This window comes from Trichosurus vulpecula, chromosome 1, assembly GCF_011100635.1.
Source record: "Trichosurus vulpecula isolate mTriVul1 chromosome 1, mTriVul1.pri, whole genome shotgun sequence".
In the NCBI taxonomy this organism is placed as follows: domain Eukaryota; kingdom Metazoa; phylum Chordata; class Mammalia; order Diprotodontia; family Phalangeridae; genus Trichosurus; species Trichosurus vulpecula.
This window is the reverse complement of record NC_050573.1, coordinates 364,209,901-364,223,123: the sequence shown is the minus strand read 5'-3', so window position 1 is coordinate 364,223,123 and position 13,223 is coordinate 364,209,901. Positions and strand designations below refer to the sequence as shown.

At 39.2% G+C, this 13,223-nt stretch overlaps 1 protein-coding gene across 1 annotated transcript in view; it reads right to left on the bottom strand.

Moving 5' to 3' along the window:
* Window positions 1-13,223, bottom strand: part of LOC118846702 (protein hinderin-like) — a 291,103-nt gene that overhangs the window by 68,118 nt on the left and 209,762 nt on the right. Inside the window, exon 4 of the mRNA XM_036755471.1 lies at window positions 3,597-3,778. Coding sequence (XP_036611366.1) covers window positions 3,597-3,778 — 182 coding nt within the window. The remainder of the gene's footprint in view (window positions 1-3,596; window positions 3,779-13,223) is intronic.

The following is a 13,223-nucleotide window of genomic DNA, read 5'->3' as shown; positions in this document are numbered from 1 at the left end:
TTCTAGCCCCCTTTTCATGCCAGGAGGTGAAAAGTGTGATCCTTTATAAAAAAAAAAAGTTGCTCAGACACCCAGGGGGCTGCTGAATACCACTGCTGCTTCAATCTAGTGAGAAGATGATCCTATGGTTTGGGCCACCTGTGGGCAGGACTGTGACTACAGCTCCCAGGGCATCTGCACCTGGTTCTTCGTTATAGGACTTTGAGGTAGATAAAAACAGTAGAATAGTATGGTGATGTCTTCTGATTGGCACAGAAATTAGATTCAAGTGAGACAGAGTTGGTCAAAGTCATTGGCCTCGCTCTCTCTTCCAGAGTCATCCAAGTACAGTGGCAAGACAAAAGTCAAGATGTCTGGCAATGGCTTGGGATGCAGTGGATGATCTTGGCATCTTTGCTGTCTAACCAAGCTCTAAAGCACTCCACAGCACGTGCTCCAGCTGCCTTCATGGCCACTGGAACAAACTTCTTATTTTCCTATTCTGCCTGGGGAAGTCTTAACATACTTGGGGCAGACCTCCTGGCCCCCCAATTCACTGACAGGTTTGAGGTCTCTCAGTTACTCTCAACCTGGTTTAGCCCATCTGCTGAAATGGTTTACTGGCATGTGGCTGCTGCACATGTTACAGCTTTTCAAAGCCACAGGTGAGAGACGGGTGGCAGGTGGACCCCAAAAGTGGATATCTCATCCACTCAAGCCCTGAAAAGAGCTTGGCAGCCCTTGCATTAGAGGTACTAGTCTTCTCCGTACACCTGTACACCCAACAGTACTATAAACAGGGAATTAGAACTAATATTTCATGGCATTTTTTCTTGTTGCTAAACACATAAACAAAAGAAAAGAATCATAGATAACTCTTACTTATAGGTAATATGCGAATAATTTCTGCATTTCTCACACTGCAACTCATTTATTTCTTCTATTACATCACCTACATTAATATGTGTTGGCTAATACACACCACTCACATCACTGGGAGTAAAGGTTCACTTAAAACAACGATTGAGGAGGTTGGCAAGATTATTCCCCACATCATTTGGGTTTAATATTTCTCTTTCATGAAGAAGAAAAATATATCTAATATATCTAAAAATAATTCAGAGGGACTTCACCTACGAACTACAAAATGAAGGTCCTGATCAAAAGGCACCAGCCAAGCTCCTGGTGAACAATTTCATTTTCTCCCAAAGTTGAAAAGGAGTATGTTCTATGGAAGGACAATGTAAGACCCCAGGGACATTTGGGAGCTTGAGAGTATTGTGAGAGCTTAAGCCTACAGGTAGCTGTCCTAATTAAACCATGATCTCTGGCATTTCAAACCTGCTCCAGAGCCACAGACTCTCACCTGACTGGCCTGCTTCTGGACTGATTTACTGGGGAAAGACTGATAATACCAACTTTGACAAGGATGCCCAGAAAGAGAGTTAAAAGTCTTTTGAAGTCTTAGCAAAGCAAAGCAAGAAAGCTGGGAAAGGAGAATTCAGAATGCAGTCATGTGGGGAGAGAAGCAAAGGAAAGAAGTAAGAAGAGCAGGTGTTGTATTTCCAGATGCATGCCTTGGGTCTAGAGGCTCTTGACCTAAGTTTACAGTTCACCAAGGAAATGCTTCCTATTCTCTGCAGCTCAATAAAAGAAACTACAATATGACAACTCAAGCATTTAAGAAAAAGAAACAACTTGCCCCTTAAATGTGATTCTGACAACAATCTATGCTTTCTTCCTAATACAATGGCACAAAGACAGCAATCAAATCTCTTCTATATGACCAGCTCCGATAAAGTTGGCATAATGGTGGGGAGGCTAGGAAGAGGTAAAGGAATAAGAGATTGGTAATAAAGATTAATGATCCCGCAGTAAATGCCCTGTGTAGTACTGTAATGACTAAAGGACAATGACAAAAGAAACAAAAGGAAATAAAAGAGAGAAAAAGTGTATTCAAAAATTCAGGCATGCTACAGAGGGGAAACCAATTAAGGAAGCACTAAACCAAGCAGTTTAACTTAGGCGATTAGTGCTAGGTCATTTGGCCTGTGATAAACAGGGTGCCCAACTAGACTGCAGCACACCTCGGCAAGTTTATTTCCCAAGCACGTTAGTGTGCCACAGCAAATGCCAATGCAATAATTTTGCCCCACACTGCAATTCCTGTACACTAGGCTCTCCAGCAGGCAGGCTAGCTCCAAGGTGAGCCTTCAGCAAGTTTTAGTGGCCAGGAATTTTGCTAATGACTGTAGACCAAAAGGAAAGAAGGAAAGAAAAGGCAACCTTTCTGAAGAGTTTAAAGTTAATAACTCCTCGGAATACTGTGGGCCCCAAAGTTTTTGCAACTGTGAAAAATCTCTTTCACCACAGAAATCCTGCAAAGCCCCCCAAAAGAAAAGAGGGGGGCGGGGCGGGGAATAATGCTAATAAAACAGAAAACCATCAGTGAAAATTGCTCCTGGAAACTTTGCGGAATTGTAACGGCTTTCTCTCGGTTAAATTGATTGGCGTAGCAACGTTATAAAATGACTATTAGGATTCATTGTGCACCACAGAAAGTGCTGAAATGTCAGCGGACTATACAGCAAAAGTAATGGGTCTTGAACCCCTGTTAGTCAAAAATGATTTTGTTTCAAATTAGAAATTGATTTTTTTGGACACGAGCCCTTTCCAGTCTTCTAGCTTCTGTAGCCGGGCCTGGGAGAGATTAACCTCCACCACAGCGAGGGCTGGCCTGATGATACCCTTCCCAAAGTGCCTTTCCAAAGTCTGCTTTGTAACGCTGCTGTGGTTTTAACCAATAACACAAGTTATTTGTCCCTTGGAGAACGGAGCCACATTTTTCTCATTTTGCCATTGTATTTTTGTGCTGACATACTCCACAGACTGGTTGACAAGTTAAAAAAAACGCTCATAATTGAACAGAAGATTATGTTAGGCGCTGCAATGAAACCACCATACCAATTTTTTCTCTCCTCCTAAATGAAAGTCTGAGTTCTCCACTCCCCAAAGTAGAATGACTAAATAGCAAGTAAGCCAGAGGGTACAGAAAGCCATCTGTGTAGAGCTGCTATTAGAGTAAAGAAGATGACATCTCCAACAGTAGGCCCTGTCAATTTCATTTTCTCCTTGAGGAAAAATTTTGGGGAAAAACAAGGTTCTAATTTTCCTAAAGCAATGAAGATATCCAAGCATTCTTCTTGTGAGGACTAAAATAGTTTTGCTTTTGTTTCTAATTGGGAAATATTCTTTCTTCAACAATTCAGAATAGCTGTTGCAGTTAACTTCCCCAGGAGACACAAACTTTGCCTTGCTATCTTCATTAATAATTATTGGGTACCCACTCAATACCTGGCACTACTCTGGCTTATTTTGTCTGATGTGTGAGAATGGGTTAAATTAGAATAATCTTCTTGTAATGGTGTGCCCGGGGAAATTTTGATATTCAATAGACCTTCGAAGGCCCCGTGGCCTTGAAGGCACATTTTTGTCTGTGACTGTTAAATTCAAATCCTTGACTTAACAGCAAGCCATAATTTGCTTTAAAGCACCCACCAACATTCTCCCAAATTCCTGCTTCCTTCACACTTTGGCATCCCAGAGCTTCAAGTTACCTCTTCTGGATCTGCTCATGTCATTCTTTGGATACGTCCAAAGAGTGTCTTCCTCTACGGTTGACCGAAATCCAACTGTTTTCTTCCCTGTGCTGTGTCCTTCACTGGTACTGTGCAATTTGTACCCTTTGCTGGCTGATAATGTTCTCTGCAGGTAATCATCACACTTCAACTTCAGTAAGCTGGAAAGGGTGAAAACATAGGAACCATTAAAGAGCACCACCCATTAATGAGCAATGACAATACATCTCAGACCCTTGCTAGCTATGTGACCCCGGGCAAGTCACTTAACCTCTGTTTGCCTTGATTTCCTCATCTGTAAAATGGGGATAATAATAGCACCTGCTTCCCAGGACTGTTGTGAGGATCAAATGACGTGATATTTGTGACTGGCACATAGTAGGCATTTTAAATAAGCTTATTCTGCTGTTCCCCCTCCCCTACCTCTATGACTACATATGGGAGGTTAATAGGGATATTTTATTTGGGCATGAATTAAAATTCAATTCTCTTCAACAAGCATTTATTGAGTTTTTCCTATGTACCAAAGATGTTGGATGCTGTAGAGGATACAAGAGAAGGAGAAATCATGGTCCTTGTCTTTCATTTGGGGAAATGAGCTATAAACACATGAATGAAATAAACAGAAGGGATTTAAAATCAAGTGCAGGAATCAAGTGCAAACAATAAATGTCCTAAGAGCACTTCCAAGATAGATCATGAACTCTGAAATTCTTTCCAATCATAATCTCGCATCCTTCCACTACTCCACTTTTAATCCACTTGAATCATACTTCATTCTCATTGTCTTAGTTCCTCATTAAGTCATCCAGTCCATCAATCTGGTCCTTGCCTCACTTTCTTCCCTACCAACCCTTGAAATGCTTAACCATTTCAATAATTCCCCTCCATCTTTAAAACCAAAGATGGTTTGGTTTTCTTGGGAGGAGGTTTTTTTGTTTTTGGTGTGTGTGTGTGTGTGTGTGTGTGTGTGTGTGTGTGTGTGTGTGTATTTTGTTTTATTTTTTTTTTGTGTTTTTTTTTTCTGCTTTTTTTCTGTCTTGCTAACTCCCAACCTTGGGAAACAGCATCTACTTCTTTGGGTCAGACATTCCCAAATGTGACCTATTTGTCTGGGTCCAATATAGAAATGTATGCTCTGTATAGTTGCTACTACACAATAACTCATCTTCACTCTCACTATCACATTCTCCACAGAAGTTATCCGAACTCCTCATTTTTTAAGTTCTCAACTTTAACTAAGAAAACTAAGGCCATCCTCTTTTACTCCTCTAACATTTCCACACCTTCACCCATCATTACCTCCTTCCCTCTGGTCTTGGAGGAAGAATTAGTTTTCCTCTTTCCCAAGCCAGCTCTTCCACCTATGTCCTTGATCTCACCTCACACCTCCTTGACCTTTTCCTAGGAATCATCCTTTTTCTCCTTTATCTTTCTGTTCCCTTTCTAATGGTTCTTTCTCCTGGACCTACAAATATGTTAAGGTCACCCCAGCCTTTAAAAAAAAGTCCCTTCCTTTGAACCTGTAAGACCTTTGAATTCTCCTTACTGTTTCCACTTCCTCACCACCCACTCACTCTTCAAACCCTTGCAATATCACTTTCCTTCACACTATCCTGCTGAAAATGTGCTCCACAAGGACACTGATGACGTAGTTGCTCAATTCCAATTTTCTTCAGTCTCTATCTTATCCTCTGCAGCATAACTCTACTGAATAATTCTTCTTTCTTGCTACTTTCTTTCCTTTTGTCATGTGATGTTTCATGCTCATGGTATTATATCTTGCAGCTCCTCTTCTGTCTCCTTGACCTCTCTCCAGATCTCCAGTAATGCACTGATAGGTGCTAGATATGTCCACTTGGATATGCTGCAAATACTTCAATTATAATATTCAAAATTGAACTTATAATCTTAAAAAACCCTACCCCTTCAACCTTTCTAATTTTTTTTTTGGTTTTAGTGAAACCATTCAGCTAAATAAGGCTTAAAACCTCATGCCTATCTTTGAGTATTTCCTCTCCCTCATTTCCAATCATTTTCCATATCTGGTCAATTCTCTGTGATACCTCTGTGCATCTGTCTGTCCTTTCCACTCTGACTGCAACTGGCATAGTTCAAGTTCTCCTTACGACAGCAGTCTCTTAACTAGTATTCCTGTTTCATCTTTTCTTTCTCTAATCCTTTCTTCCTATAGCTGCCTACAAAATCCTTCCTTGTGCATGTCACTCTTATAAACTTCCTTTAGTTGCTTTTTAAAGATCATTGAATATAGTATAAATTTTCTAATTCTGGCATTCAAGGCTCTCTCTAACGTAGGAGTTCTAAGCTTAGTGACACTTTCCCTTTTCACATACATTATATTATAGTAAAACCAAACTATTACGTGCCCTCTTCTTGTTATTTCCTATTCCTGTGCCTTTGCTCCATACCATTACACAACAGGAATGTACTCTTCTCCTCTTCTTACCCCTATCTTCATCTGTTGATATTTTTCCATTTCTTTAAGGAGAGACTTTGGTATCACTCCCTCTGTAAAGTTTTCCCTGATCTTTTCCAGCTCAAAGACTTTCTCCACTCACAAATTTCTTATAGTATTCTATTTCAACTTCTTCTTTGAAAATCACCTAGTCTGTTATAAACAATTATGATCTATATTTTGGTAGATTGTAAGATATTTAAATGAAGAAGCTTACATTATTTTGCTTTTTATATCTAATGCCTAACATATAATATGTACTCAATAAATGTTGAGTTGAATTGAATAAAATAATTGTTATCTAGTTAGCCAAATGTTTTTCATGCACATAAGACAGGGATTAGGGATCAAACTATCAGGAGTCTACTTTACACTAGAATTCCCAAAACCCTAATTTCCACAAAATCACAAAATTTTCAATTTCTTACTTCGATTTACTGAGCTCCACAGCATGTTAAAAGGCAGGCTCTGCCCTCAATGAACTTTCGCTTTAAAAACCAATAAAGCAGATAGAAACATGCAAATATACCTCCCCATGCTTAGAAGTGGCAGTTTATCTCTCTCTCTCTCTCTCTCTCACATACACACGCACGCACGCACACGCGCGCGCGCACACACACACACACACACACACACACACACCCCACATGTGTTTTACCCCAGCCCCCCAAAATTTGGGGAGTTTAGCTATCACCCTTGAGGAAAAATCCATCGAAATTCTCAGAATGCTAATGTTAGGGTAACAGGACTCCTCACTTTTCTCCAGCCTCCATTCTATGATGTAAGTTCATCATAACCTCTCTATACTTTGGAGAAAGGGAAGAGGGATGTTCATTCCCCAAAGAGAATCGTTCCAAGAATGTTGAATACTTTTCTTCAGGGTTATGTCTAAAAAGGCCACAATTAGGCCAAAGCTGAACCATCCTCTAAACCTGAAGAAAAGTAGTATACATAGCAGTGTTGCTGGTTTTAGCTAGATAAACTGCCAGTTCCATTTAGTCCTTCTTCACTGGAATTCAAATCATGGAGGCCCAAAGTCTTAGGACTTATCTGAGTTTTGATTCTGATTTTCAGCCATGTGTATTAAGCACTATATCTGCTCACAGAGTGACACATGCCTCTTTACAAATGCAGAGATCCAACAAGATTATTAACTAGGCTATGGTTTAGGATGACCCACAGTAATCAGACACTATGGGCAATATAGAAGGAATACCATTTTACTAGCTGTGTGGGCAAGTCATTTGACATTTACAGCCTCAGTCTGATTATCTGTAAAGGACTAGTCCTGAAGTCAGGAAAACCTAAGTTCAAATCTGGCCTCAGATACTTGCTAGCTGTGTGACCCTGGGCAAGTCACTAAATCCTTATTTGCCTCAGTTTCTTCATGTATAAAATGGGAATAATAACAACGTCTACCTCTAAAGGTTGTTATGAGGATCAAATGAAATAACATATGTGACACTTTGTAATCTTCAAAGTGCCACATAAATGTGAGCTGCTACTATTATTTACTATTAATTGCTGTCAATTTGGAGCCAAAACAAAATGCAGGAGGTCATGACTAAAGGAACAGGAGGGAGTCTTCTATAAGTCAGGATAAAATGACTCAAAGACCTTCTAGTAGCTCATGGTTCATGTTAATTCAGCAATGTCCTATCCCGTATTTCATCTGAAGCTGCGTGGTAAAATAGAAAGAACACAGGATTTGGAGTGAAAGGCCCTGGATGCAAAACCCTAGCTTGTCTACTTACTATCAGGGACTTGGGAGAGAGGAGCCCTCAGCTGATTCATATGTAAAATAAATAGGCTGCTAGAGCAGATTGCTAGTTTAATATGACCAAACATCAAATATTTATTCATCTAGTTGTCTAATCTTTCTTTACCATGGTATCTGAGAGAGAACAAAATGATTCATCATCACAGATCCTTGAGGGTTAGAGATATATCAAACACCACTTTCCTATCTTATGGCTGGCCAGTACTTTGTACCCTTCTTACCTCCTTCTTTCTGAATCCCTGTGATTCAGTGCTGCTAGCTGCGAAGGCAAAAGACCCTTCCTTTGCTACTATTCCTTGCTCTCCCAACTCTAGCCACTTTAACCCTAAACAATTCTGGGTCCTTATTCGCCTGTCTTCCTCTTCTACTTTGACCCCTCAAATCCCTGCTTTTTCCATTAACAAACTTCCCATTAATTTAGACTTTTTTTCTCTTAGAATCCTTCGCTTCTTCCATTACTGGTAACTTGGCTGTTCACAGAAGACACTGACATCTCTGGTCACCTTCTATCGTATTGGGTATACTTTCTCTTATGTCCCTTGAAACACTGGGTTAATAGGAGAAATATGTATACTCTGTCTTCACTGCCAATTATGGAGTACTGCCATCACTAGCTGTTTTCCTATCTCTGCCCTAGCTTCACTTTCCTCCCTTTGGTTTTGGTGCTATGGTAAGCAGTTCAATATATTAACACTCTATCCCTTGTCCAATCACCATGCCTTGAGAAACTTGAATCTTGGGTTGCATTCATTTTCTACTCTTAGACTGAATATAGTTAGAGGAAGTTACCTAACAATAGCAACAAGTTCTACTAGAAATCTGTTATCTAATTCAACCGGGCCCTTAGCGCCACAGAACAATCCTGTTATTCTTTCCTCATAATATCTTCATTAACACTTCCCCCAGCAGCTGTTCTAGTCTTCCTCAAGTTCAAGCAGAGGATCTTCTTACTTTACTAAGGCAAAAAAGCTATTTATTATCAGATCCTTTTTCTTTCCTATTTTGCACCTCAAAAAATTCTCTCTTTCTTTACTCAAATCTGTGACAAAGAGGTGGTCCTTTTCCCCTCCAAGATCAACCCTTCTATTTATGTCACTTTATCCCATTCTTTCCCCACTCTTCCAAGAGTTTGTACTTTTAATCAGTCCCTCTCTATTCATCATCTACAATCTCCTTATATATTGCCTCCTTTTCTGCTGACTACAAAGATGCCCAGGTTTTCCTCCTCCTTCATCTTATCTTGACACCCTCCTGAAGCTACTGTCATACAATTCTTCTCCTTTTCAAAGTATCATGGACTAAGAGTTGGAAGGACTTTCTAATTGTCACCTGCTCCAACTCTATAAATTTGCAGAGGAAGAAACTACACTCAGAAAGGTGAAGTGAATTTTCCAATTTCACAGACCTTTCATAGACAAATTTTATTGCTATTTGTTACCTCCACTTCCTTACCTCCTTGCAATCTCATTTCCAAATCCACCAACAAAACTCTTCTTTCTAAGAAAACTAAATCCAATGGTACTTTCTCAGTCCTAAATCTTGGAAGGTTTTAGTTAAACAAATACTTATAAACACCTACTTTGTATAAGGCACTGTATAAGGATTTAAAGACAAAAATGAAAAAAAAGCCCCTACCTTCAAGAAGTTTGTATTCTATTAAAGATAAACAACATGTAAATCAGATACATAAATCTAAGATAGTTGGAGGAGGAAAAGACCATTGACAATTATGGAGAGTGGGAAAGGCTTCCCAGAAGGTGTGGTACCTGAGCACAGTCTTGAAACCTAGACATCTATTATGTATATGGCACGATGAGAGTATTTAAAGACAGAAAATGAAAACAAAACAAAACATCTGCCCTCAAGAACTTTATATTCTATTAAGTATACAACATTTAATCAGATAAGAAAATAATAACTAACATTTGTAAAGGGCTTACCATATGCCAGGCACTAAGACCTTTACAATTACTATTTCATTTGAAGGGATGCCCAGTTAGTAAATGTCTGAGGCCATATTTGAACTCAGATTTTCCTGACTCCAAGCTTACTGCTCTCTCCACTATACCACCTAGCTAATTTGAGGAGGAAGACAGCACTCACAATTATAGAGATGGGAAAGGTTTCCCAGATATACCAGAGCTAAGTCCTAAAGAAAGCTAAGGATTCTAAGAAGTAGGAGTGAGGAGAGATTTCATTCTGAGCATGTAGCACAGCCTATAGAAAGGTATGTTAAGTGGTAGATGACTGCCAAATTAGGGGAACTGCAAGTAGGTTAGTCTGGTTGGAATAGGGTACATGAAGTCAGATTATAAATGTAGGCTGGAGTCAGGTTTCAAAGGGCAGTAAATGCCAATGGGCTGAGGAGTTTGTATTTCATACTAGAGTCAATAGGAAGCCACCGGAGATTGCTGAGCAAAGGAACGACATGGATATACAGACTTACGTTTTAGGAAGCTTATATTGGCAATGGGGTGGAGGAGTGGGGTAATGAATTAAAGAGGAGATAAAGCCTAGAAGCAGGTACACCAATTAGTAGAGTAGGTAAGGGGTAATACTGATTGAACTAGGGTGAAAGATCTATGAGAAGAAAAAAAAGGTGGGATAGCTATACCAGATGTAGAAAAAGTACAAACTTGGTAACTGAGGGAGAGAGAAGAATCAATGACAACTCTGAGAGAGCACATATAGGTCAACTAGAATCCTACAGGTTTTGGCACTGTTGATTATCCCTTCTCTCCCAGATATTGTGACAGTGCTTTCTTCTGGTTTTCTTCCTACCTGCCTGATGACTGTTTGTTGGATCCATTTCCTATCACCTTACTGTGATGTCCCCAAGGCAATGTCCTTGGCCCTTTTCTTGTCTTTCTCTACACCCTCTTCCCCGTGATCTCACCAATGCCCATGATTTCAATTATCACCTCTATGTAAATGACTCCAAAATTATCTATCTCCTGAACTCTAGCACCCTATCATTAATGGTTTGCCAGTCCTCTCAATCTTGACAGCATACAGGAATATCTAACTCGACATGTCCAAAATAGAATTTATTCTCTTTTCTAAAACTTATTCTAAACTTGATCCTCATCTCAACTTCCCCTTTGCTATTGAAGGCATCATCCTCCTCCCGGTTCACTCAAGTTTGCAAATGGGAGTTATTTTTTACTCTTTCTTCTCCCTCATCCATCACAATCTAAATAGGGAAGCTAAATTGGGTACCAGGGAAGATGACTTACTTTGGGGATTCATGTAGGAATAAGATGTTCTTCAAGAACATCTTTGCAACATCAATAGCCTTGGAATTGGAGGAAGTAGTAAATTGGGACTGCATATAGGACTTTTGTTATTTGATACAAGGATTTTGTTTTGTTTCATTTTCCAGTGCGGCAAGGGGTGGGGAAGAGGAGAGGAGAGGGAAAGTGAGACAGAGAGAAAATAAATGCTTATTTTAAAAAATTAAATTTATTTTAAAAAATTGGGAAGCACATAAATCAGAGCAGTGGTGAAGGAGACACTATTGACAATTATGGATAAGAGAAGAGTTCTTGCATATACAACGGAGATGATCATAGATATAAAATGGAAAATTTTGATGAAACTGAAAAGTTTATCACAAATAAAATCAATGTGTTTAGAATTAGAAGGGAAATAGTTAACTGAGTGGGGGAAGTATTTGCAGTAGAATTCTCCAATAAAGAAAAATCTGGTATCCAAGACATGTGGAGAATTGATACAAGTACATTAGAATAAGAGCTAGTCCCTAATAGATAAACGTACAAAGTATTCATAAACAAAAGATTCTCCAAAGAAATTCAAGTTATCCACTTTCATATGAAGAAAGCTCCAAATAACTAATAACAGAAAAATGCACATTAAAAACAACTCAGGCTCCTCCTCACATCTATCAGATCGGCAGAGTGACAAAATAGGAAACTAGTAATGGTTGGAGGGACTGTGGGATGACAGGCATACTCTGAGCTCTGAATTGATCTAACCAATATGGAAAAGTTACTAAACTGTGCATAGCCATTAGCCCAGAAATACTACTACTAGGGATTCACCCCACAGAGATCAAATATAGAGTAAAGACTCCTTTGGTTTATTGATTTGTTACAAAGGATAGCTTTTATTTAAGGAAGATAGTTGATTGACAGTGATGCCCTCCAAAAAGAAATGTCAATGAAACACTTAAAAATACATAACTGAACAATAGGGGTCATGTGAACAATAAGATGGCAGAACAGATATTTTCTTTAGGCCTTACTAACTCTTAAGACAGAAAAAAAAAACGACCCCACAAGAATGATGTACCACAGGTAAAACAAGACAAGGAAGCAAGAAGATAACAATTGTATGGGAAGATGCTAATCCTTAAGGTGGCTCACTCCTCCACCCTCCCCAACCAGTCTTCCTCCATTCTCTAGAACAGGATATACAAACCAATCCACAAGTTTATGCTTAAGATCCACATCAGGAGTCTTCCTCTGCTAATATATACTACCCTCTGCTCATATGCAACCAAGCTGCAATAAGCAGCAGACGATGATTCTGACCAGCCACATGAAGACATGGGGGTGGATTCAGGTTTCCTTTTGTCTAAAGTGTTCCCTCAGTTAAGGAGGTCTTTGGTTGCAAAGACTGCCTACAACACCCACTATGTTCTCCTTTGACCCCGAAAAAGTGACAGAAGTTGATTCTGCCCAACTAAAGATAAATAGAGAAAGTTGGGATGGAAAGGGAACGGGAGGCCAATGTGAGTGGCTGCTAAAGGAAAGATGATTAAAATCCATGTGAGGCCAGTCCTGTTACTGAAGCACTACTTAGGGCAAGGACCAAGTTTGGTGAAGAATAAATTCTCCAACATAAAAGGAAAATGAAGCAGCTTTCAGTTCAACATTATGGAGTAGAGGAAGACTTTGGAAAATGACATAGGATCGTAAGAAAAAAAAGGCTAAAACACCAAAGATTTCAAGAGAAATAAAATCTAATTAAAGAGCTGGAGCAAAAGGAGACAAAGTGATAGGATAGTAAAATTCAAAGGAAGGATGAATTCTAAAAATATATAAAATGTTACAAAGTTCTCTAAATAAATGTTATTAAATAAAGGAAGTTGAACCAAGACCTGCTGAAAAATGATCCTATGGAACCTGGAAAAGCTTGGAAAAAAGAAATAAAAAAAAATACCTCAAATAAAAAAATACCCTCCCAAATCACAAGAAAACAGATGTCAATCAGTTAATATTCAATAAACACTTATTCAGCAGTATATGATAGGCATCTATGTATACACAGAGGCAACAGGATCCTTACTCTTAAGGAGCTCACATTATAATGGGGGAAACAACGTGAA